Here is a 27,079-nt window from a genome sequence, read left to right as displayed (position 1 = left end):
TATATAGAACAATTAAAAACTCCCCATATTTTAATGCTGTAAGGTTTAAGATTCGTACACACCATAATGGTAGGACTCACAGTTGTTCTCTCATTTATACCATGGCCTTTTTTCCTTTTAATTTATTTATTTAATAGCACAGTTGGCATTTCCATTTTTACTCCAAGGCAGATTTTGCCATCCTTACATCTTAGTCTCATTAGAGCTCCCATTCATTTTAGTGGGTAAGATGCTCTACAGCATGAATTACAGCAAGAAAATCTGGCTGCTCAGTTGTGCATTACTGGATTTGAAATAGGAGAACTAGAAAAGAGCTGACTACTTTTTCCAAAAAAAAGTAACACATGTACAGCAGAAGCCTAGTTAAGAAGGTAAAATCAAAATAATACAGGGTCCACTGTAATTAAGAAGCAGCACTAACTGTTGTTTTGTCTTTCTGAGTTCTTAGATTTGATTGTGCTCTTTGATGGGCGTACCTATCCCCCACAGAAATCAACATGTGGGCTTGCACTCACAGAGGTGATCGGGCTTTGCATTTACTGTGGCTTGGGTTGTTCTGAGAACTGTGAACAGAGACCCATGCTCCTAAGTCACTGATTCATCCTTTTTCAATACAGTAGTCAAAAGGTTATGCAATTTGAAAGATTAGTAACTACACAGAAGCCTTCAACTTGATTCCTCACATGTCTTCTGGAAATCATCACTGTTGCCAGGAAAGGCTTTGACCCAATGTTTCCAACTCCATTTCTCCCTTGAAAATAAATCTTGTTGAGCTATGGCTGCAGCATCAACTACAGTACCCAGAATTTTGAAGCGTCTTGGGGGTGTTCTGACACAAAGAACAGTGTATGTTGTGATTGGGTAAGAGTCATAATATCATTACTATTTTTAGTTAGGCTGTGTGTTAGTCAGTACCTTAGAGACTTCGGATTTATAACGCTATCCAAATCTATTACACTGTTGCAACAGCTGAAATCCAACCACGTGTTCAAGCACTTCAAACCCAACGTGGTATGTTGCTCACGTAGGGAAATGAATGATTAAGGGACAGAGCATGGGTGCATACAGCTTTTTAGTCTAGAAAGCTAAGCCAGTCCATCAGTGCACAGAGACCATTTGTACCACAGACTCTTCCCTCTGCTGCTTTATTTAAGACCACTTTGGCAAGCTAGGGCTGCGATGCGATTCACCCTCTTATCAGCTGCCTTGCCAGGCTGCACGCCTGCTATCTCAGGGCCTTTCAGCACTGATGACACATACTCATTTGCCAGCGCAACACTATGTCCACCTGACTACCAACCTCATACTACCAACATGCCTTCTCCCCACCACGAAATCACTTCACGTGTTTCGCAAAGGCCCTAAGGCCACCCGTGTCACGGAAACGGAGAGTGACAGGTACAGAAAGAGATCTTTCCTCAACCGCGGCGGACGCGTGGTATCACGCCCTCGCTCCAGCACAGGGCCTCACATTACGCCTCAGGCGTGCAATACCTCCCCGTCCCCTGCTTTATTGCTGCCGAGGGTGCTGCGCGGCCGGGCCGGGCAGCGGGGGGCGGGCTCCCTCACTGGCAGGGCTGCTGGCCTCCCCGCCCCACAACATCCTGGGCCTCCAGCAGGGCGGGAAGCCAAGGCATGGGAAAAGGACGCAAACATCGGAAAGAAACGTGCCAACCCGGCACTCCGCGAGGAACAGCCCGCCCTCCGCCGCGGTCCTGCGCGCGGCCGCCCTCCCGCCGCCATCTTGAGTGTGGGCAGAAGCACCGGCGCCCTCCATAAGGAAACAGTAACACCGGCAACCCAACTCTTCGAGAGACGAGGACAGCACCGAAGAGGCGGGATGACCCCACGACGAACAGTCAGCACCTACAGAAAACCTAGAATATCAGTTAAAAAAAATAAATAATAAAACAAACCAAAACGAGCCATTTCCCGAACCCCCTGCCTCAGACAGGGACAAGAGGCGTCTTGCCCACACTTAAAATGGCAGCCGCTTCCGCCCTGGACCGGTAACTCCGCCCCCGCAGGCAGGGCGCGGGGCGGGGCGGGGCGGGGCGGCACCCCAGGTACACGCCTCGGTGCGTGCGCGCGCGCGCGGCGCCGGCCCACACCCCCACTCCCCCGCCCGCTGGTGACACACGCGTCAGGAGACGCAGCGCGCTGCGGGGTGCCCGCCTCCCCGGCCCGGCCCCGCCCCGCCCCTTCCCCCGCCCCTCCCCGAGGTCCTCCGCGCGCGCGCCGCGGCCCGGCCGGAGACACGGCGGACCCGCACCGGCTGCGGCAGCGCGATGACGGCGCGGCGGGAGGCGGCGGCGCCCGGCTGCCCCGGCTGCCCGTTCCCTCGCGCCGGCAGCTGGGCAGCCGCCTGGCGGGGCGCGGCGCTGCGCCTGGCGCTGGCGGTGCTCCTCCACACGGCCCGGGCCGAGAAGGAAGGTGAGACCCAGGTTTCCCGTCCCTTCGCCTCCTTCACCCCCTCCGGCGGTGGCTGCGGGGCTGTTGGCGGTGGCGGCGGGGGGGGGGGGGGTGCCGCGGACGCGACGGGTGTGTGCGGGCGGGCGGCCGGTGAGGCGCCCGGCCTCGTCGCCCCTTCCCCCTCGGCGGGGCCGCCGGGTCCCGCTGCCCGCCGTACGGCTGCCGCGGGGGAGCCGCGGGCGCTGCCCTCCCTTCGCCCCGCTGCCGGCGTGCGTGTGTGTGCGGTGGCGGGGGGCAGCCGCCGGCCTGCGGGCGAACTTGGTGGGGCCTCTCCTCCCTGACAGCGGCGGGGATGGACCGGGGCTGCCCTTTAAAAAGGAGAGAGGGGAAGGCGGTGGGGGAGCGTTCTGGCGTGGAGCTGGTTTCCCGGCGGCAGGCTTCCAGCGGGGGAGCGAGCCAAGCCAAACAGCCGGGCAGACCTGCCTGGGGACGGGCAGCGCGGCGCGCTGGGCTGTGACAGCGAGACCCCCGGCCGCCCCCAACCTCTGACAGGTGCCGGACGCCTTCCGAGGCCCACGGTCTCTTCTCCAAACTTAAACAAAGTCAAACGGGGGAGTTTTTAACTTTTTGCGTCTTTGATTTTTGGCACGTTGTCTTTTCATTGTGGTTTAACAAGGAAAAAAAAAAAGCCCCGAGCGAAACACCTCAGCGTATTCTGTAGTATTGCTGAGAACGGCTTTCAAGCATTTCCAGGGTGCAGACTCGTGGTCTGCTTAAAAGCGTGTCTGTGTGGCAGTGTTAACAGGCAGCAGATAAATGTAATGTGGTACAGAAGTAGGTGAAACGGATTTACTTCGGCTGACATGAGAATTTACCTTTCAAGCAAGTTGCTGTACTGGAAGGAGATTGAAATGTGTCAGGCCAGATGAGGTCCAAGAGGATGAAACAGTAAGAATAATAATAAAAAAAAAAAGAGTAAGAAGGGTGTGGAATAGTTTAGTGAGGAGGCTGCAGTTCTGTCTCTAGACCAGACTTGAGGGAAGAAATGCATGCTAATAATGCAGGTATCAGAATAAATTTAGATATGCCTTTCATTTTCTAATGAAGGGCTCAATTTGAGTAATTTCCATATAACTTGTTTTTACAAATAAGGTGATGTTGATATTAAGGTGATTAAAAAAACCCCACAGTTTTGTGTCACAGCTTACTCTTGCTCACTTGGCTTTTTCTTCAGAGAATTTAACATTTAGAAAGCATCGTGAAGAAAGATACATATTTAAAGTCCGACAGTTCAGCTTGTAGTGTCTTGAGGTACTAGAAGAGTTCCAATGCTTCAGAAATACCTATTTTTAACTCTGATTTTGGTTGCATTCCTTTAAAGGTGATAGCTTTTATGAGTTGATAAGCTCCATCAGTGATGTTATAAAGGGATGGGTTTGATGGAGTTGATTCGTGCCCTGAAAGTTGTGACAGCTGGGGCCATGGTTTGGCTTTGTTCATTTGGGAAGGAGATACTGGGTTTTTTTCTGTGGACTTCCTTGGCATTCCTAGATAAACAAAGGCAGGTTTTAGATTCAGAGTTTGAACGGATGTGATTGAAGTCCTTCAAGAAAATGGAATAGTTTGTACTGATACCATTTCCTTCTATTGATATAGTCTATTACTTAAAATCTATCCCAGCAACATTTCTGTCATTTTCAAAGAGTGAACTTGATTCTCATACAGAATACAGATTTTTTTTTCTGTCTTCTCTGATTTCTGACACTCATTTTTCTTCCCAAGTTTCCTGCTGCTTGAGTGTAGTCTGAGTGGTACATTTAAGTTCATTAATAAATCTTGGTTTAGTGTTTTGGCTTTTTGGTGTTCTGCGGTTGCTGGGTTTTTTAAATTCATGTTTTATCGTTGTCTTAGAAGAATTCTAGATGATCTGCATTTGTGTTTCACATGTTGGAAAGTGTTGTCTTGGAGTCTTCCTTTTTCTGGGTGCAATGCCTCTCTATACCCTGCATAAAAGAACAATGGAGTTTTAAAGCAAGACAAAGTTGAAAGTGACTTGGGAGATCCAGTCCCACTGATCTGAAACAACAATCTGAGTGCCAGTCTGCAAGGGACAGTAACTGAGTATAGAAGAGCAAGGACCAGCTTCGACAGTGGGCCTTTCAACCAAGGTCTAAATGAAAACTGAGATCAAAACGAAACAGTACTTCATAAGAAAGGAGGGGATAGTGTTTCAGGCTCTGTCCTTCAGTGCCTTAGCCTCTACCAGGTTATGTCAAGTTAAACATAGTAAGACACAGTTCAGAAAAAATAATCTGGAAGTAAGGAAATAGCTAGGAATAGCCTTTCCATCTCCCAAATGTGGACATATGTGTTTCATTACAGCTGCAGGAAGGAAGCTATGGAGAGGGATTAGAATTGAGGTTGTGCATTCTTTTTCCTGTACTATTTCTACAGTGATGGGTCAAAGGTGACTGTAGTGCAGCATATATTCCTGAGAAATTGCTGGATGCAGAAAAAAATTGATAGCAGGTGCTCAGGTGAGTGATAGGAGTGAGAGAAGAATAGAACAGAGTATCGCAAAAGAAAGTAAAAAATTGAAGGTGGAGGACACTACTTTCCTCTTACCTTGCATGTACATGAGGAGAAACTGGGGGAAAGATGGAACTGATGCACAAAAGAGTGTGCTGGCTTCATGCTTCTACAGAGAAGGAGCAGTAAGCAGTTCTTTATGGAGCTGTCATGAGCAGGAAGATTATTGATGCTGCAGTATTCCAGATTGACATGACTGCTTCTAGTCCCCAAACTTAAAGAGTTTGAGGGTAAAATTGTAAGCTAAACAGCTTTGCTGCCATTTGTCTAACAGCAAAAAGGAAAACTGAAATCCTTTGTGTATACAGGCTGTAAATCAAGCTCCTGGGGAACAGTGATATTGCTGTATACTTTCTCTGTGCTAGAGAAATAAAACTTGTGGAAACTATCTGGTATGTGAACAAATATGAAAGTAGATAAAACTGCATGTGGACCAGCCAAAAACCCTTCTATTTCAAACATCAATTTCAGACTAAACACTGATGTGCGACTTTTTTGGGGGTTGGGTTTGGTTTGGTTTTTAATGTTGTTTCATTTGTTTTGGTTTGTCTAGCTGGGTCCTCATTGCCCATGTGTTGCTGAAGAATGAGTAAGACTGAGAAGGTTGTAAAATTTTTTGTTTGTTTCTTTCACTTAGGATGTGAACCCATGACAAAAGAATAACATGGCAGGAAAAAAAATTCTGCATCCTTGCCATTTAGGAGGGGCAAGAATAAATTAAGAGTTTCTTTTGCAAATGCATATGATTTTCAGGCTTTTTGTAGGCTCATCCTTTCCTAGTGTAATTATGTTCTGTGTTGCCGCGTGGATTGAGGACTTTCAGTTTATATTTGAGTGTTTTTGTTTTGTTTTGGTTTTTATTTGCTTTGGGGTTTGTTTTTATTTTTTAGTTGTTGGGGCTTTTGGGAGAGGGCACAACAGCCATCTGGGTTTCAGTTGAAGGAAGCCATAGTAATGCCGTGAACGCAGTGGTCAGCGAAATGTTTTGAAGACAAATGTCCAACATCGCTATGCTTTTTTACATGAGAACTGGTTTTTGTTTCTTCCTTTATTTATATTCATTTATGTTTATTTTTATTTTAAAAATCTTTATTTCTTACAACAGTGATTTATTTTTTTTTTAGTAACTTTTTATTTGGCCAGCTGGCTGAGAGCCTGCACTTCTGATAGTGCTTTTGCCTACCCACATGCTCACAAGATTGGTGCAATTAGAACAGGGTTGATGTTTCAGCTAGGTTTATTCCCCAACTATAACTTCTGAAGTTGTATCTTAGTGCTGGATCTGGGAAAAATTTCTATTTAAACATCTAAAATCTGAGGTCGTGGAAGACTTGAAGGGAGATGTGTCATTAGAACAGTGCACTGGGATGCTGGAGTCCTGGTTCCATTTTTATCATTTTGTCTAATTTCAGGCAAGTAGCTTTTCCTTTTTGCTTTATAACATTATCTAAAATGGCAATCGAGGATACTCTGTATGAATGTTGGAAGTAAACTAATGTTGGAAGGTGATGTGCGAGAAAGCTTATATGTTTAAAATAATGTGATAAAACCCCCTCTTCACATATACTGCCTGTTTGTCATATCCTGCTGTCAGAACTAATATATAGCATGCTACTGTTTATTTTAATGCTAATGTTTTGACCCTGACATAAATCAAAATGTGATCCAGAAAGTATGACCTCAAACTGAAAACACTCTAGCAGCTGAAGCAGCACATCAGAATCATGAACAGTGTGAGGGAAAAACAGTGAATAAAAATTGACTGTGCTATCTCACTGAAACTGAAGTATGGGAGAGCTGATGAGGTTTGCACTATGTCTTTGTTTTCATGAATGATAAGTATTAACCATGTGTCTCATGCTTGTCTGCAAAATCTTTGGGCTAAATTAAATATAACAAAACATTGCAATGGACAGGAACTGGAGACCCCATGTTCTTCACGACTTTCTGTGTAATCACAAAATGGTTGCTATTCCCTCCTCTGCATCCCTTTCTCCCTCACCAGTGCCCAGTTACATGGCATGTGTGAGGCACACTGAGGTACTCTCACCTGCAGAGGTCAGTTGAAGGATAGCATGCTGCAGTTCAGGGCCTTGGATTGTAAACTCTTGAGGGAACTTGCTATGTATTTGTATAGTGCCTAACATGATGAAGCCCCTCTGAAGTTTGCAGAAGTCTGGAGGTGCTGCTTTATTTAAAGCTTTCAGCTGTGATTTTTGGGATTGTTGTGGTTTAACCCCAGCCAGCAACGGTACCACACAGCCACTCGCTCACTGCCCCCTACCCTGGTGGGATGGGGAGGAGTATCAGAAAAAGGTAAAACCTGTGGGTTGAGGTAGGAACAGTGTAATAATTGAAATAAAGTAAAAATAATAATAGCAACAATAATAATTGTAATGAAGAGGAGAGGGGAATAAAGTCCAAGAGGGCGAAAACCCCTCCAACAACCCAAAAAACCAGGTGATGCACAACACAGTTGCTCACCACCCACTGACCAAGGCCCAGCCAGTCCCCGAGCAGTGACCAGCAGGCCCCAGCCAACTCGCCTCAGTTTATATACTGAGTGTGATGTTCTGTGGTATGGAATATCCCTTTGGCTCATTCAGGTCAGCTGTCCCAGCTGTGTCCCCTCCCAGCTTCTTGTGCCCCTCCTCCCTGCAGACCATGGGAAACTTGAAAAGTCCTTGATTTAGAGTGAGCATTACTTAGTGACAACTAAAACATCAGTGTGTTATCAACATTACTCTCATACTAAATCCAAAACACAGCGCTGTACCAGCTACTGAGAAGAAAATTAACTCTATCCCAGCCAAAACCAGGACAGGAATTGATTGCCAGTATTGCAACATGGGTTACTTTGAGTCATTTGGATACATTTCTGCAAGTTAAAATTTTAGCTGTTTGCAGTAAAGCTTGGATGTTTGCTGTGTGTCACTTTATTTCAAAACCTACCCGGTTTTGCTGTGCTTAAAATGAGACATGTTATGATTCCATGGTGTGATTTACTAAGTTTGTAAGTATAAAGAATCTTTCAAACTGTAAACTTAGTAAATCACCTGGGAGTCTAACAGTGAATGGTGGATGTTGTGGTTCATGCATAACCAGCAGCGTAAGTTCTGTGACTGAAGTGCAGGCTAGAACCAGTTTGGTTTGTTCCTGTGTATGTGGGTTTGGCAAGAATAAAAGTCAATAAAGATCCATTTTATTTCTCTTGCTAGTAACTGCTATCCAGTGTGGTGCTTCTGACTTTGTCAGTCTACAGCATGAACTCACCTGGATGTAACAGGAGCTGTGAGAAGGTGTCTTTTTTTTTTTTTTTTTTTTTTTTTCCCTTCCTCCCCCCCTCCTTTCTAAAAGACAGCATTTGAAATAAATCTGCAGTCTTCATGGTAGTAAGTGGGGGTGCTTGGATCCAGGCTGGGTAACACCTTGAGCAGCCTGCTCTGACTGGCTCCCTCTCTGAGCTGGCGGCTGGGCTGGAGGCCTCTGGGATCGTTTCCAGCTTGCGTTATCCTGTACTTCCAAAAGGTGAGCGCACCGGGTGCTTATTACAGAAGCAACTGATTCAGTCCATTTGCTTGTGGTAGTTGCCAAATTTGAGCTTAAACTACAGTTATTTTAAAAATCCTTTCTGTTTTTTTCTAAAAAATTGTGTTAGTATTTCAGCATTTTTTATTATTAATACCAAGACAGAGGATGCAGAATTTCTTCTTGCACAGGAATAATATCAGTGCATTGCTGGAATAGCCTTTATTTTTGTGATTTACTTGTTTGGCATTAGTAACCTAGTTTGTTAATTTGGAAGTAGGAACATAGTTCAACTTAGTTTGCCTGCTGTCACCCACTTTTCTTATATGGAGGAATTGTTAACAGTCAAGATAACGAGGCAGTAATTCTGCTCACCACCAGCTTCCCTTTTTCAGTTTCCTAAAGCTTGTAAATTGAAAACGTAGGTGCCTGATTTAGGAAATCAAAGGAACCAATGACCATGAGAGTTAAAGGGGAGGTATTTATCTTTCTAGTCATAAATACAGGCAAAGAATAATTCTGTGCCAGATATGGGTTTGTTAGAAGCAGCTGGTAAAATTTTAACATGTGATGCAGGAATGTTGGGTATTTCTGTTTTCTGAACTGTTTACACAGAATAATTAGTGATTTACTGACTGTAGTGAGGATGTGATGCAGCATCTGCATTTAATGCTTTTAAAATCTGTTTTTAACATTTTCTGGTAAGCAGGCTTGGATAACTTGTGCTCTGGAATATTAAAGGGACTAAACCAGGACTGTGCGCATTTGCGTTCTCTTTTTTAAAAACCCTGGATGTAATGGCGCAATAGCAAAGAGCTGAAGGATTGCAATGTAATTCCACTCTCTGGAAAGGAAAAAAAAATAGTTTTACAGTACTTTGAGATTTCCCTGCTACACTTCCCAGATCTATCTTCTCACTGAGACTATCATAGAAGCATTTTTAATACCTCTCCTACTGCCTGGCATACATAGCAGTAGAGAACCATCTGAGAATTACTGGAGTTTTACTGGAGTTATTGAACTGGTTTTAAGGATACCAAATTACCAAATAAATTGTAATGGAAGGAGGTGTACAGGAATGAAACTATGTACCTAACAGCTCCTTCTGTCTACCTACTGTATAAAGTTACAAAATGTTATTTAAAAGAACTGTTTAGCTGACTCAGTACAACATGCTTAGGTTTCTAAAGTTACTTGGTCAGTTTATGCATTGACTAATCTTCATAAAGCAATCTGTTTTAATGATGACTTAAGGCTTATCTGAGGGTTTTTTCAGTTGAACATAGATCTATGTTGGACTGTAAAGATCTGGTATAATAGAATGTGCACATTAAGTTAACATTAAGACTTTTAAAAGTTACTTAAACTTAAAAAAATCCCAAGCAACCCTTGGTTATAGGTGTTTTTTTGAAGTTATTTAAGTCAGGACATACAGCTAGTAGTGATGTTGAACAGATTAAATCACCATTTGAGGGAGTGATGATAGCATAGGAGACAAAGTTGTAGATGAGCATGGTACTGGTTTAAGTAATTTGAAACACTAAACCTCTTACGTACCCACTGTTCATCAACTTGACATTTTAGATCCATAGATCTGAAGTAAAATGGGATCCTTGTAGAAGAGGGTGGTAGTGGGGAAAAAAAAAAAGACTGAGAATCTGTCAAAGAGGAGGTTTCTAAAGAGGGAATTTTAGCTTTTGAAAACGGAAAGCTTTCTCATTTTCTTATAGGTACTCTGTTGGAAACATCTCAAAGTAGTTTCCTCAGTGTGAAATTGGATGGCTTCAGCATAACTTGGTATGACTGGCTTATGAATTTTCTTTATTTTTGTGATAAGGTGCAGATAAGGTCCAGATAATGCCTGGCTTAGATTGAGAATGGTAGAAGATACTGATATTGAGATAGAATATGAGAAATCAGCTATTTTTCATGACATCTGCTTCCACTAGGGGATTTTTGGGTCCCCCATATGAGTTGTTGATATAGTATGTTAAGTGAATTTAAAACCTGGTTATCTGAAGCTTGTAAATAAATATGAAATCATCTAGCAATACAGAAAAGTTCTTAATGAATCAGTTATTTGCACCGGAATAATGTACAAATATTGGTGGGTGGAATTTGTAGATAATGATAAAAACTATCCAGGCAACTAGATAAACTCTAGGGTGTTTGGGTTTGGTTTATTCCCAGCAGTGGGTTCATACTGTACTTTGGAGGGTGGTTACAAGGGGTTCTTCCTGGCTCTATTCTGGGACCTGTCCTGCTTAGTATCTTTGTTGTATCATATCTGGGGAGCAGTTGGTATGCTCAAGGGCAGGGCTGTGTTTCAGAGTTCTAAACAGGACAGAGCAATGAACTGACAGGACCTCCATGAAACACAAAAAAGGACAAAGAGAAAGCCCTTCATATGGGACAGAAGAAATACTTGCAGGGGATATAAGTTGGAAATGCTATAAATGAGTCAGCAATGTGCCTTGGCAGCATACAGGAGTGTAGCCATGAGACTGAACAAAGTGATTATTCCTGTTTACTCAGCACTTAGTAGACCACACCTAAACCACGGCATCCGGTTCTGCTGTCCCACTGGAAGGCTGCAAAGATGGTCGGTGGATGCATGACCTAACGAAAAGAGGCTAAGGAACCCAAAGCTGTGTGGAGATGAGGCTTTGGAGGGACCTCGTGGCAGCCTGCTGGTATCAAAGTAGATTTTATGAAAGAAATTGAACCAGACTCCTCACGGAGATGCATGGCAGGAGCCTGAGAGACAATTATCATAATATTAACCAGGGAAAGTTTGTTTTGGTCTGTGATGATCTGAGTAAGAAAGGCACTCGGACTCTGTGAAATATCATTGAAAGTGCTATTTATTAGAGCTAACATTACGACGAGAATAATATAGATGATCTTGCATCTTGAGTTGCGCAGCATCAAAAAGGCCTCCTGTCCTTGTGCAGCATACTGTGCCGACCCTGTGCATAGAAAGGGTTACCCCATGTTGGTCCTTCAACCTATTTTGGATTTCCTTGCAAGAAAACAACTCAATTCCTAAGTTCTATTGTCAAGCAGAAAGGATGCTTGGATGAGAACTTCTGGCTGGCTTTTAGATAAAAGCAAGGCCACCCAGGTGGCATAATTGCCGGTACCAAGTGGGAGCTGCCTGCAGGCTCCTCTGTTAGAGTGAGCTGGCTGAGCTCATCCTGCAGCCCAGTACAGGCCTGAAAGCCAGCCTGTACATGCATCACAGCAGAGACACGGGTCTACTCAGGTTAGCTCTTGCATAGATCACTGAGTCCTCAAAGGATTACGGTCTTTTGGTCAGGATTGCTACAATATTCTAGCTGGAGATAATGAGACCATATTTCACCGTGGGGACAGTCAGGGACTGAAGCAGATTCTCTAGAGGGGTTGTGAAATCTCTTGACTTTGGAGGTTTTCAAGGCCCTGCTAAACAAAAGCCTAAGCAACTTTGTCCCGGTTCAGTATTCACTGTGCTTCAGCAGAAGGTTGAGCTAGATGACATCTTCAGGTGCATTCCACACTAAATTGCTCTGTCTCTGTGTTTTGGGTCTCCCTCGTGATCTTTAAAGCTTGGTTGGATGTTGCAGTTTTGTTTGTCACAACTGACTGGAATAACCATAAGACAGGAGAATTGTGGGTTTCCACATAACTCCATGGTGAAATCAGTGCTATGGTTGTAGTAATTTAGATACAATTTAGGTACAAGTGGAGTTGTAACGGGATCCAGGATGTTTTGCCTGTCGCTGCAGCACTAAAGAAACATGGTCACAGAATAAAAGGAAAAACTTTGTTGGCCATTCCTTGTTTCTGTAGTTCTGCATCACATAGGCTTTATTTGTCCCCTAGTTTTCGTTCTTTCTCTTGAAAAATTTATTTCAACAAGAATATTTGTATCCCATCTTTCATGCAAAGGATAATATAGCCATTAGTTTCCATCTTTGCTAGCTGCTGGTAATATGACAATAAATTGAATTGTGGTTGACATGTTAATATACAAGATGTATTAAAGTAATACTTAACAATCTGCACAACTCATATATCAGAGGGAATGTTGAGAGATCTGGATATTGAATGTTGCCAAGTTTGGCTGTTCCTTTCTTGCCACAGAGGATATAGAATACTTGGTCCTTACTGGAAACCATTTCCTTCTTCTATGTTTGCTTTGGTGTTCTGAATCTGTGTGTAACATCAGTCTGTGGAGCCAGCAATGAGCAGACTAGAGGTACCAGAAATGACCATTATCTAGTGAGACCCTTGCCCCCAGCCACCTCCTACTTAATTCAGTGATAGAAAGCCCTGAGACTGCACTTGTCCTCTGAGTTGTTGCTCCTAAATATAAGAAGATAAGAAGGGTGTGTGTGTGTAACTTTTATATAGGTGCTTTCATATCATCATATAGCTTATCAGTTGCCTTTCTTGTAGCTTACCTAGGTCATGATCTGCCCATATAGCTTTGGCTAAACTGTGTCTTCCAAAATAATGAAAAGATGAATGAATTCCTTGGTTTTAGGGAAACCTGGTTATATCTGATGCTGGAGGAGAGATCATTGTCATTGACAGAGACTGAATCTTCGCAGGTGAAGTTACTCTGCCAGTGAGTACTACTGAATATCATTATTTGATAGAGGAAAGACTGGAACAAACCTCCAGTTCATCTGGGAAAATTTGGTCAGAGCACCAGTACTTGATAAGTCCCATGAATTTTTCCTTTGATTAAATTGAATTTCTCTAGGGAAAAAGACATTAGAGTAAGGAACTCAGAAATTGAATAATAATAATAAAAAATATTTAGCATTATGTAACTGTCCTTTAAAAGTACCTGTATTGGAAAAAGAACTCCTAATGCTGAAGGGCCATTTGATTTATCAAAGGTGTGCATATTTAGGCTGAGACTTGGTGCTGGGCATGTTGAAGTAGAAATGAGAGGTTATTTGTGAGTGAAGACTGTTTTAGTTAAGGGGCAACTTAGTGATGTGGGGTGATTGCAGTCTTTAAAGTAGAATTAGGTGTCTCTCCGAAACATATTTTGTAACTAAGCCTAAGGGTTTGGGATTATTGGGTGAAACTGTGATCTGTGTTGTGCAGGGTGTCAACCCAGGTCATCACAGCAGTTTCTGAAAGAGTCTGGCCAGAAGAGATTGTTTATTTACTTCTGAGGTAACTGCTTCCAAGGTATTTTGGGTAGCTGAACTGAATTTCTGCAGTTATAAACATACTGAAGCTTTTCATTTCCGAATACCTACATGCACCTTTAATTTCTTATTAATGTTTTTGGATTTTTTTCCCTAAAAATGGAATTCACCTGTTTTGTTTCATTCTTCTTGCCCTATATTTTATCTCCTTTCAAAACTTGCTGCAGTTGTTCTTCTCCACCCATTTCTTTTCTGGCTTTATCAGACATTGCGGCCAGCTTTTTCCTGCTGGCTGGTGTCCCCACGTGGCAAGTCAACAGACTGCTTTGCTGATCCATCAATAAGGAGCATTACCGCCACATCACTAACACTAGGGCTTTAACAGAGGCTTTTTCTACCTTTTCTTGACCTTCGATTGTTGTATTTATAGACTTGGTATGGTAGCTGATGAAGCATTATCTTGCTGCTGTTAACTTGTCCCCCAAGCTCAACAGCTATTTCCAGTGGATGCTGTAGTAACAGTTGCCCTGTGAGCACTGAGAGGGGGTGGATGCTGTGCTCCTCCCTCCCTATGATTCTTCTCTCCAGTTGTAATTTAGTCTTAACCAAGTTGAAAGTGTTATGCAGCAAAATCGAAGTTAACGTGCTGCCTAAGTTCCCCTGTTCTATAAATTCATGTAGTCCCACCCTGATAAGGGTCTGAAGAAAAAAAAAGGTGGGGGAGGGGCAGATCAGGGCAGGGGGGAGAGCTGAGCTCTGTCACTCAGCAGGGCACTGTTTCTGTGTCATAACATTGGTTAAGGTGAGTGATACAGTGCATTCTTTGTAGCAGGTAGCAAGGTGGGAGTAGGGCATTGAAAACCAAGCGTTGTCCACCAAGCAGAAGCTGTAGCTCGTACCTGATGGCATTCACATTGCCAGCAAGATGCTGAAATGTTGTGGGGTATCTGTCTGATGCTGTTGTCTTCCTGTTCTGTGGGGTTTTTTGAAAACCCTGAAAATCCCATCCTTCTTCCTCATTTCTACAGTGTAGAGAACAATTCTTGTGCTCTGTGTAGGTTTATTAAGGCCATTAATTGGCCTGGATATGTCTTTGAAGTAGTTATTTGCACTGTGTTGGCACAACTCATTTTTTTGAGTAACTGGGTTTTGTGGGTCTGTTCAGTGGCTAATTTCATATGAGTGCAAGTTTGGAAGGCTGATGTTAACGTAATAGTTACAATTATTGTCAGTTAATGCATTGTTCTCCTGAGGCTGCAGAATCTATGAACTGTCATTTCTTGTAAACTACATATTAAATGTTTCTATATGCTGAAAAGGTTAGAATTCCAGTAAGTCCGTGTTATCCTTGCACGCGTCAACTTGCAGTGCTACACGGGTAGTAACACTTATTGCCACAATTAGAAGTTTCTGAGCTAAAATTTGAGAACTGAAGTGTGATGATGATCTAAGAATAGTTTAGAGGGGCTGCTGCTTTTCCCCTCTGTTCTTGCAGGACAGATTATCTTGGCTTTGAGGCTAGTTCCAATTAATTTTATGCCTGTACAAGCTCACTAACAACAAATACACAGAACTGTAACCTAATCTAGCATATTGACACTTTAAAATATTTAAAATTGCCATCATTAGAAAGAATAAAAAGCCATAAATGGTATGGCCCAAAGCCAGAAAAAAAGGATGCTATTTGCAGATATTGCATTTCTCTTTAACTTTCTTTTAAAATTTTCCCTCTCTTTGATTCATGAGAAGATTTCACAACTGTCAGAAGTGTTGCTTTCTGTGGCTTGAAAATAATGTATGCTAAAGTCTTTCTCCAGATGAATTGTTTCTCCTTTCTCTCTCTCTCTCTCTCTCTTTTAATTTATTTAAAAACATGTATTCTCATTCATACCTCCTATAAAATCTTCAGGAAAAAAACAGGATTAGATACTATTTTCTTGGAAGCATTTTGGAGCCAGCAATTATATGTCTTTGGAGGAATAAATGAAATTATTAAAATGTTTTAAAATAAAGCAGCAACTTAAGGCAAATGTTTTAGTAAGTGTTTTAAAGCATCTAGCAACTTTTAACATAGTATTTGGCTTAAAAAAATTTTTAAGTGAAGTTTTATGATATTTATTGCTACCATCTGGAATTGATGGTTTTGGTCAATGGCTCTAGCTCAAGTGGATGGAGATGCAGATTTCTATAAGGTGGAAATACAGACTAAGTACAGAATAGGCACCTGAGAATAAAGGTATTTGAATAAATGATTCTCTTTTCTATCCATCTCAATCTGAAGTAATTTTCTGAGAAAAAAATGAATAAAAGGAAACTGCTAGGTGTAGTATGTGTTACCTTCAGTGAGCTTTTTTTGTTTCTAGGTATGTTTCTGTAGTTTCATTGCAAGGATATATCTATTACACAACCCGTCCGATCAGTGCAAACTCCATAAAAGGAACCTTCCAGCAGTTGCACCATTTTCTGAAGTGTGAAACTAATGGCATGAGGCAAATGTGTGTGTGAACGGCAGCTTCAGGATGGAGACCTGCTTTCTTCCTTTCTCAAACTCAGTGGTAGCTTCGGTGTCTGGGGACTGTGTTCTCAATCAGGATCATGCTGTCACTTTCTGTTTTGTGGCTGGGTTTAAAAACTGAATTCCTAAAAATCCGCATCAACCTTAGCTAAGGGGAAGAGAGATGAGTGGATGAATGCAGTGTGACAGCTCTCCTGGCTAGGAAAGTGCTTTGCTGTGTAAATAAGCTTGTCTTGTATCTGAAGTCAGAAATGATACAGGAGTAAGCTAGTGAAAGAGGTATACGCAGACTTATTTGGGTAACAGTGTATACACTCAAATTTACACTCAAATTTGTGCTGTTGTGTGCAGTAAAATATAAATTATTTGAAGACCTTCACCACCCACCCCACCCACCCACCCGCCACTGTGGAGCAGTGAGTTGTGCACTTGGGTATTGCAGTGCGAAGTGATTTACTGTCTCTGTTAAGCTTGTATTAAGTTGGGCATAGGTTGGTGCATATGTATGGATTATGTAAAGTCATAAAATAATTTTTTACAATCAGTAGTACAAAATGAGGTTTTTAATGAAAATTCTATCTTTTTATTATTTAGCTAATAGATTGCTTTTTCATTTCACATGATGACTAAAGTGCGTTGTCTAGGAATATTTCTATTTCAACTCTAATATGTAACCAGAAGATTAAAATTTGGCAAGCTGGCTTTTTCAGGAATGGTAATTAGGGGTTTTAATAAAAAAGATTTAATAATGTTTCTATGTAAAAATACTTCAAAATGACTGATTTTTGCATGTGATCTTTACTACTTTGTGTGTCTTTACTGTCTTAGTTGTGATGGCTCTTCCTGAGGTCTGTTGGAAAAAATTACTAAATTTCCCTTTGTTATGGACAACTGGAAAAGAAACAAGTGAATTTGCTATGTAAGTGCAAGAGGATTTATGTGGAAAGGAAGCCTGTTGGCTGGTAATCCTTTCTTGGAGCCTCTTGCCTGAGATCGCCAGCTCATAGGAGAATGATTTTTACATTTCCAGAGAACAGTCACCTGTTTGGACATAGGCAGACATTCAAGCTGATGGCTATGCTGACTCTCCTGTCTTGGAAAATAGGCCTGTCTTTAAACAGCATTTATTGTGTTGAACGCTGAACTGGGGTGTGTTTCTTGAGGCTCCCCAGACTTTTATATTCTTGAATACAATGATAATGGTTGCTTGCACTGTGGCATAATACTGGTTTTCTTTATCTGTGGGGTATTTAATTTTTTACAGTGTCATTTTCCTTTCATAAATGCTGTTATATCATTATATATCCACCTACCTCTATTTCACATGCTGCTTAGTTTTCCACTCTTCAGGATGGTTGAAACTGTGTGATTGCACATAAGCAGTTAATTGAGTCAAAGCTATAAAACCAACTTGTACAGTTTTAGTTGTGCTGTGTTTAACCAGTAGTGATACAAATGCTGTAATTACAATTGCATAGACAGAAGTGAATGACATTTAGCACATTGTAATTGGCTCGTGGTTATAGTTACCTAGAAGTGAGCTTAGTTATTAAATCAAAGCGTTAAAAACTGGACTTTAAAAAACTTAGTGTAAATTAGGAGAGGTTTAAATAATCAATCTGGCCCTATTTTAGTAAGTTGGGGCACTATTTCCAGAATTTGGAGAAAATTCATAGACTAGCTGATATATATTGTATAAATATAGCTTATAAGAAAATTAGAAAATTGGTTTAGACAAGAGTTAAGGGAGAAAACAGTTCTTGCAAGTATGTGAGAGGATATGTAATGATTAACATAAAAAAATGATTTTTATTTAAAAAAAATCTGTTTAATTAAAAAAAAAACTGTGTTATGGAGTAAGAACTAAGTAATATTTCAGAATAGTGTTTTTATAAGCATGTATGCCAGAATATGCATTCCTGTTGAAATGAAGAAATTGACAGTGCCTATATGAAAGAAAAATGTGCAAAGCCATCTTAAAAATTAGATCTCAGAGTAGGCCTTATAACCTGTAAACCATGGAGAATTTTTTTATAATTGTGCACCAAGAGTCTTGGCATATTCAGTGGTCTCGCATTACATGCAAACTTAGTCTGTTATGTGTAATTTGAGCACCTCTAAAGACTGGTGTTGGCTAAAATGATTTTGATAGTAAGTTCTGGTTTATTTTAGAGACCTGTAGGATTTTAAAATTTTCTTCTTGTTATTTGTTGCTTTGTTCATCTGTACTTTTCTTATTTTAAGCTCAAATATAAAAGGCTTGGAACAGAGACAGTTAAAATAGGAATATATTTGAGCAAAACTTGGCTGCGAGCTATATAAACTTGTGAAAAGATGCTGCTTAAGCTTTGAGGAATTTAAGTGAATTCAATGTCTGTTTAGGGCACTATTGTTTCCGTTTTTACTACTTTAGGTGTTTACCATCAAGTACTGTGATGTTATTGGAAAGGGCAGGGGAAAGGATTTAGAAATCTGCTGGTAATAATGACTGGATAGTGTTTTTTGCTGTTCCAGAAAGCTGTGCTTTAGGGGGTTAGGGGTTATGGCTGTGGTTGTGGGTTTTGTATTGTTATTTTTTTAAAGAGTTTGGAAAAGCTTAGAAAATGCTCTCCCTAGAAAAAGGTGTTTTGGAGCTAGTGGAAAGACTTAGATTTATAGATTTTTCTGATACCTTTCATGTGCTTTTCATACAAAAGCTGACTTAATAAAAAAAGTTGCCTTTTAAATGCTTGCAAATTGAAAACAAGCAGAAAATGAAACTTCTATTTTTATTGGGTTTAGTGGTGGGGTTTTTTTATATTTTTAGTGTTTGCTGTTGCTTATATCACTTCTGTTAATAGTGACGTATTGTCTGAAAAGAGGAAACCAGGATATGCAAGCTAGAAGCTGGAAAAATTTGACCCTGAAATCACTTAATATCCAAGTAGTGAGACTGAAATTGTCACAGATTCTCATGAGTCTCATAAATTTGCATCTTGTGGGATCTTGGAAGGATAAAGGTTTTCTGCTGAGAGGGATCTGTGTATATCTCTTAGAAGAAAATACCTGCTCAGCATAGGTGAGGAGGAATGGAGATGGTGATTCTTCTGGCTTAGAAATCTATACATGTGAAGCTTAATCCTTTTCCTTCTTTGGGCTGTGAACATGCTAATAACATGTAAAGTTTGACTAATAACTATTCTAAGCAGTCTTCAGGGCTTCAATTGCCTGTAGGGTCAGGAAGAAATTATTTTCCTAAGGTGTAATTTGGCTTCTTGGCTGCTGATTTGTGCGGTGGCAGATCACGCTGGGACAGCTGAGATGCTTCCTACCCCAAATGTTATGTTGTGCCCCTCTCATAGCAGTTGCCAGTCATGTGGCAGGGGTGACTGAAATGGCAGTCGGCAGGTCTTAATTTGCTGCAGTTTACTATTCCAGAGTATCAAAGTATTGGCTACAGTATTAGACTGATGGTAGAGCATGACGATATCAGCCCAGACTTTGGGAAGTTTTTCCAGAAGAAATTGTTAGGGACTTTGCAGAAACAGTCATCTTCCTCTGTAGCATGGGGAATGGTTCACCTAATAAAGCATGCCCAAGTGATCTCATACTTAATTGCTTGCAGAGTCTTTTGGCATTGTTAATAACCTATTCTCTATTGGTGACATACATATTTTGTGTAAAAGGATAGAGAAGACTATTTTTGGACTGGCACTGCAGAAGTTTATGAATTTACTTAGCTCAGGTAGTACAAGTGCTTCTAATTCTGGAGTGGGCAAATACCCAGAAGGAAGTGTGCTCTTCTTTGGGCACTGTGTGCATTTCACTTTGAAGAAGCCTTTGTCCTCTCTGTGGTCCATATTGGACAGTTTGAGAGCTGTTCTTACAGGGATTTGGGTGATTCTTTATGACTCATCAGTGGAGCTTTTTTAAAATGTAGTAGGCTTTGCCTTATTTGAATGAGGTGACTCGTTGCTTCATCCTGAATTGAGAGTCTGAGAAGTCAGTTGCAAAAACAGGCTTTCAGCTCACAAAGGTGTAGGTATTTACTTGGAATTTCCTTGCTTTGATGAAATAATTGATAAAGTAGAAGCAAAGACTTGAAAGTTAGTCTAAAACAAAGTGAAGGGTATAACCACAGAAACTTCATCACAGTCTCACTTGAGAAGTGACTGCTGTGAAATGGCCAGCCGCCAAACTTTGCCGTGCATCAGACTTCACCTGGCACTAACTGTCATCTGCTCTCTAAAAACATTTCTTAAATGATGTAATGATGAATGGCACTTCTATTTAACAATGTCATCCACTCAGAATGTTCTGTGACATCTGTTGCTTTGTTCGTAAGCTGCCGCAAAGACGAAGTAACTGAAGAGTGGCTGAGAAAGTGTTTGGGGTTTACAGAAGGGCTGCCTGCATTCAAGCTGCTTGTGTAGAAAGTTTTGGCTAGTTTCTGTGAGCGTCTGTGTGTGCTAGCCTTGTGGAAGAACCGTTGCTACTTTCTGCTCTTTGTATCTACAGTGTATCGTTTAAAACAGGGGAGAAGTGTTAGGAAAATACTAAGAATTTGTGATTTGATTAAATACGCTTTTAAGTTTTACTCGTTGGTAGATATGAATATAAAAAGCCTTTTCCTAATGATTTTTTTGTTTGTGCCTGATGTCACAGTCAAGTGCTGTTTTCTTTGTTTCCAAAACAAAGCTAGAAAACAAAAGAAGTCAAAAAGCCCAACCTCAGAGGTGCAGTTCTTTTTGACTATTAGGAAGGTGCGCTTGTATAGATAAAATCTTTTTTAAAATTGTCATCATTAAATTTGCAATAAATAAAGTACATCAGAAAGTCTAATTTCATTCTGGATTTCTCCCTGAGTTAAAAATTGAGAATTTACCTTCCATATCAGCTAAACTGTAACTTGATTTTTTTGCACAGAGCATAGGCATGACATTTCTATGGAATTGTGATTAGCTGTCATACTTTGCCTTTTAACCTGACATGTCAAAGCTTCATTTTTACTCTTGTGCTATGATTCGTTTATAGATAGGGTTTTTTGAGTGGTTTTAAAGACAAAATTAAACAGTGGCTTTTGAATGTCTTGCATAAGTATTGCCAGTTAACTCTGTAAACTCCACTTGTTCTTTGTTTCTAGGATTAAATTTAAACTGATGGTCCTACTCCAGTAATTTAAGTTTTAAAAGCCCAGATTTTCATAAGCTGTAGGACTTGATCTTGTAACAGCTGTTTAAATACTGTTCTGGGTGTTTTTCTTTTTTTTTTTTTCTTTTTTTCCTTGCCCTATGTTCTGTATAGTTCTTCAATATAAATGATTAACCAAACCTCCAATTCTTGGATTAAGGATGACTTTTGTTTCTTTTGGAAATCATTAAGATAGAACAATGAATGCACCAAAAAAAATTCTAAGATATTGCTGACATGACTGACTAGTACCGCTCATGCCACTGTTAATATTGCAGGGCATGCATATTGTTTATAATCTGACCCCCTGCCTCTTGTCCTCTGTGGTGATTTTCAGACTTCCACATGCACTGGGCTGCTTTCTCAGCCTGTGTCACCACACGTTAGGATTCAGAGGTATGGTAGCTTGAAAAGTAATTGTATAAAATGTTGTGATTTGGGATTTTGTTTATTTGTTTGGGTTGCTTGCATACCAAAAAGACTTTTGGTGATGACAGCAGCAACCTTTGTTTTATGTTAACTTTTACTTTTGGTCATATGAAAACATGGTTGTGGAGTTTGTAGCTTTTAGGAGAAGGTATCAAAATATGAGGGGAATCAGGGATGTAGACTGGATGTGCAGACAGTGATATGTTAAGTAGCAGATTGAATTTTGGGTGCTGAGTGAGGTTTCACTAAAGCAGTGAGGAAATGCTTGGGACAAATACATGTCAAAAATAGTGTTTCTTTGTGTGGTAAGTGACTTTACTCCTGTCTGCCAAGAGTGCTTTTTTCTTATTTCTGCTTTCTGAAACTAAGGTCACTTTTTCTTTTAAAATATCATATATAAAAGGTCACCAACATGGCCACTTGTAATACTTGTTCTTGTTAGAACACTGACTTTCAAAGTGGGAGATGAAGGTTTAAATCTCTTTTTTCAGACTGGGATTCAAATTCCATCTTCCAGAAGCGTACACTATGCTTCTGTGGGCTGGGAAATCTTTAACTTTTTCCTCTTTGTTCCTCTGAAGTTATTCCTCTTTGCAGAAAGAGAGGTGTGTTATCATACTCCCAGCTTCATCTAGCTGAATGGTAAAGGCAGTCATGGAATAAGGTCATAGGGTAGGGGAGGAGGTATTTATAGCGATTTTTTTAAAATACAAATTTCTGGTTTGAGTTTGTTACTGTATTTTATCCTAAAGACCTGCTCTGTGTGTTTGTGTGTGAGTAGTCTTTTGGGGAGTGAAATTTAGACCTCTCTGAACTTCTCTTTCCTTTTTAACTCATGTTCATTCTTGTACAGACTATTGTATTTTACAGGAAGGGCAATGCCCTTATTTCTTTGTCTTTAAAAGAAAGTAGCATCCCCTACATTATGAGAGGAATTGAAGAACAATTGCCTTGCCAAACATTTAGAGGAAATGAGTGGAGGAAGAATGCTTAATTTGAGGATCCTATATGTGATTGAGGCATGAACTTTTCATCGAGTTTAGTCATATGGTGCAAACACTTCTAAACTGTTCCAGAATTTGTTATGTTGCTGTCAAGATGGAGAGAGTTGTTGCCACACTAAAAATTAGGGATCAGTGTGAACGAGGCTTTCCAGATGTACAGTTAAGATTTTGGTTATATACATGAAACTGAAATTCCATTATTAAGTGTCAGAATTCTTTCTGGGCTTAGATGTATTAAACTTTGTTGAATAGGTATCCAGTCAGTCATATTGGTTGAAATACTGGGTTAGCTTGGTACAGCCAGCCTTTTTAGGGAACCAGGAAGAAGTTGTTCACTTTGGAGTTGAACATTTTTATGCCAAAAGACTGATTTGCAAAGTGTGATGCTTATTAATACAAACATCTTGGAATTGGAGCTCTTGGGAAAATCTGTATGACAGATTTGTGTTTGGTATTTTGTTAGAGACTCTTGTTACTGTGATTTGTCATAGCTCTATATACAAAACGTAAGGTACTTAAGATTTCAGATGTTTAAGTTACTCTGTTTAGTAACAAAATATTTTTCTGGTAGTTACTTAGTTTTTTTGTTTTTCTTTGCAGCTTTCATCCAGTCAGATGGCATAATAGAAATGCTACGTTTTGATGAAGGAGACTTATTGCAGGTATGTAGTCTGAGAAAATCATCTGAACTAGAAATGTTTCATCTTCTTTTTGGTAGCTGCTTTTTGAAACTCATGGGTGAATGGATTTTGAAAGTAAGCAAGCATCAAACTTAGGTCCAAAAACTGTTGGACCTTCTGGAGTTATTATCAGCAGTATACTTCGGTGTGTCCTGAGGTTCTGGTTCCCTGATCTTTTGTGTTGGGAAACTGGTGTTTACCACAGGTTCTGTCTGGCCTGTTTATCCAGTTGGGTTTTTTTTTTTTTTCCCTCAGAAAAACTGTGGGATGTTTTGTGTTTAAGACTCATCTTGATGTAGAGTTGGGATGTAATTGGATAGCACAACTAGAGGAACTGAGAAGTGTTGCAAAATTCCCAAATGTAAAGGCAGCCCTTCAGACCAAGTCACCACTGGCTTTAAATGAAGTTCAAATTACTGCAGTGAGGTAATTGCTGTTGCAAATATGGATTTTTCAGGTATAAAGTTGCCATTTTTTTCAGCTTTTTCTTGGTGACAGTCAAAACAGATGAAATGTTAATTTTAAAGACTACATGCTGATACTTTGAGATGGTGGTAGTGATTGGGATGAAATCCATAGCAACATGGCTTGATACTTGACAGCAATGTAGTTCTGAAGTTCTATTGACTAGAATTTAATATACATGAATTCTGTGGATTGTATTTATGTTGAGAATAGCTTCTGTTAAAATTCCTTGATGTTAGTCCTGATAGTTGAGAGGGAGGAGAGGAGAAAGGAGAAAGCAATTAATTGTTTAAATGATTAGAACACATGGTATGTGACTGTTTAACTTCTATTATTTACCAGTGCAGTGCTTGATTTACAATTCCTATCTCCTCTCTAGTCTAGAAGAGTCAACAAATGTAAAAGCTGCATAGTTCTGGGCTTGTGATAATATTACTCGTTTCAGATTTGTGAAGGTGTGTTTTTCTTTCTCACCCATCTACCTTGGTTGTGTGTTTTGTGTAGGTTTTTTTCCTTTCACTGCTTGGTCCCTAGTGTTAATCAAGAATAAGTTACTACAGATTTTAAGATTATAGTGTACAAGGATGAGATACTTAAAAATTATCTAAACTGATGACAGAAAAAGTTGCAGTTAACAGTCAAACAAACCCAACACCTCCTCCCCCCAGGAAAACACCAACCAAAAACCAAACCATCAAACAAGCAAACAAAAAAGCCCCAGGTTCCTCATTTAACAGTTGTTTACTGTCATGTGCTAAATGCATATAGATACATGGACTATATGGAAATTTTACAGTCTCAATTATTGCAGTTTTTGACTCAGAATATTTCTTTAACTTGCATTGACATACACATACCAGTATAAATATAAGAGAGAAAAACATCACTAGGCTTAGTTTCCTTTGTTTTACATACTCTATTAGAGTATATTTTGTTCAACAGGAGTGGTTTAATAACAATGACAGAAAGGTGTTGGTCCAGTATTTAAGATAAAAATAATGTAGTCGGATTCACTTAACTACATTTTAGGTCGTGTTTTTTCCCCAGGGTTGTTATATTGGGGTTTTTTATTTGTAACTAATTAAAATTAATTTTACAAATCTGAATTTATTTATGTATGCTAGCATTCTATTAATCAGTGTAGTTTTCAGGACTAGAAAGTAATGGTGCTGCTGTGAATCACTTCAATAATTATAAGGATGCAAAAATAAAATGAATTGTTGATCGATCCAATTTTATTGCAAGACGCAACAGAGATAAGAGAACTAGTTTACATATTATGATGGAACAAGGTCAAGCAATTCTGGATGTCACACTGTAAACTTTGCAGTGCTTTGGATAGCATTTGGCTGCCACTTATCCTAATATACTGCTGAATGTTTGATTTAAAACAAAGCAAGAGAGACAAAATGTCTAATAAATGGTTTCTATGTTTTAAATTATGGTTATGGCTCTTAAGCCAAAAAATACCTAGGTAAATGAAACCAGTTCCTTTTAAGCAGAATGATACAGCGTGTTTTCTCTAGCTTACAATTTATTTGTGTTTTTCTTGTATATTTTAATATGGTGACCTCTTGTGACTACTTACTGCAATTAAAAAATAAAACTAAAGCAAATAAATTGTGTATAAACAGATTTACATCTTGTAAATAGCAGTTACTAAAGTTTTAAACCTACTGTAATGTCATTGAACATTTCTCTTTTAGGCTTTCTGTAAGTTTTCACAAATTTTTGTAGGTCACTCATCATTACAGCACAAATACGATGATGACAATAGTAACTCACTTAAGTGTCTAATGTTACATCACCTTCAGGTGATTTTTTTTTTTAATATAAAAACCAATTCAGTGAAGGAAGCGATTAATAATCACTGAGGTGTCAAAGCCATCTCCAGTCTTGGTTTATTCTCCCCCCACCCCCCCCGGAGAACTGGGTATCTTTACAGTGGAAGCAAGCCATTTTCTTATTTAAAGGAGTTGCTTTTCAAGTAAGGCAAATCAAATGCTGAGTCTTAAGTAATTTAATCATTAGGGAATCCCTGCTACCTCCCTCCAGTTAGAGTGTATCCTTTTGATGCTGGTTTTTTGTACTTATTTGAACTACATGCTACCAACGAAACGCTCCTTATGTGTTTCAAACACACTTTAGGACTTCTGTTGGAAAAAATAAATGAAGTATGTTGGGAAATTGGGTTTGACCAGACTGACTTCAAACAGTTATTTATTGAAAGAACATAAATCTTTAAATATTTCAGTTAAAGACCTTGGCATTTAGTAAAAATAAACTGAAAGTGGAAATAGTTCATTAGTTCATGCTAGTGGGTAATAGTAGTGAAGTAGAGACACTGCTTTTTGGGTATGGACTTGCAGTATGTGAATTAGAAAGTGCTATGCCATGTAGCTTTGCCCTCTTTCTTAACAGAACAAAACTGAGACCTTTATTCTTTAGCATACATGTTTAGATTAAAGGTGTATATCTGAATAAATTTATGTTATTTCTGCCTATGGATTAAATTACAGTAATGAGAGAATCGCCTAGTTCTGTCTAACCTTCATATGAATCAGTCCCCTTAAGGATTCAACAGCTTTTTGAACCCTTCAAATCATTTATTTAGGTCCTGAACATAGACTAGGATTTGTATTAATGTAAATTGTCCGTTGCTCAATGCAATGTAGGGGTTGGGTTTTTCTTCAGTAGCAGGCATTTTGCAGATGTGTATATAATTGTCTGGCACTTCACAGAGCCATAGATTTGTTTGGTTGGAATGGACCATCACCTAGTACTTTCTTCAGTTAGTGTTGTGTGTAGATGGACTATATTTGGCAGATGCTTGACTCTTCTGTTCTTAAAACCTCTAGAGAAGTAACTTTCACAAGTTTCCTTAAGTACATATTTGTTTCATGCCTAAGCTGGTTTTGCCGCTTCTTTTTTCTCTAGTGTATATTCAGGTGGTTTTTTGTTAGGTTTTTGGTGCTTTTCGTAGATAACTTTGTACCAAAAGGCACGTATAGATTCTTCATGGAAATGTTTAAAAACACCCTGCAACTTTCTTTACTGGATTTTTATTTGTCTACACACTACTTAGTGTGGCATTTAATCGGGATATTAGTGCTTTGAGAAAGGACAGAGTGGTTGCTT

General features: G+C 40.0%; 1 protein-coding gene across 1 annotated transcript in view; it reads left to right on the top strand.

Annotated features, from left to right (window-relative positions):
• The first annotated feature begins 2,252 nt into the window (after positions 1-2,252).
• TMEM131 (transmembrane protein 131) overlaps positions 2,253-27,079 on the top strand; it is a 103,273-nt gene continuing 78,446 nt past the window's right edge. The window contains exons 1-2 of the mRNA XM_037376075.1: positions 2,253-2,433; positions 23,397-23,458. Coding sequence (XP_037231972.1) covers positions 2,289-2,433; positions 23,397-23,458 — 207 coding nt within the window. The 5' untranslated portion in view covers positions 2,253-2,288. The remainder of the gene's footprint in view (positions 2,434-23,396; positions 23,459-27,079) is intronic.

The sequence above is a fragment of the Falco rusticolus genome, chromosome 2 (genome assembly GCF_015220075.1).
Source record: "Falco rusticolus isolate bFalRus1 chromosome 2, bFalRus1.pri, whole genome shotgun sequence".
Taxonomy (NCBI): Eukaryota; Metazoa; Chordata; class Aves; order Falconiformes; family Falconidae; genus Falco; species Falco rusticolus.
Note: the sequence above shows the minus strand (reverse complement) of the source record. Positions and strands in the feature narration are given on the sequence as shown.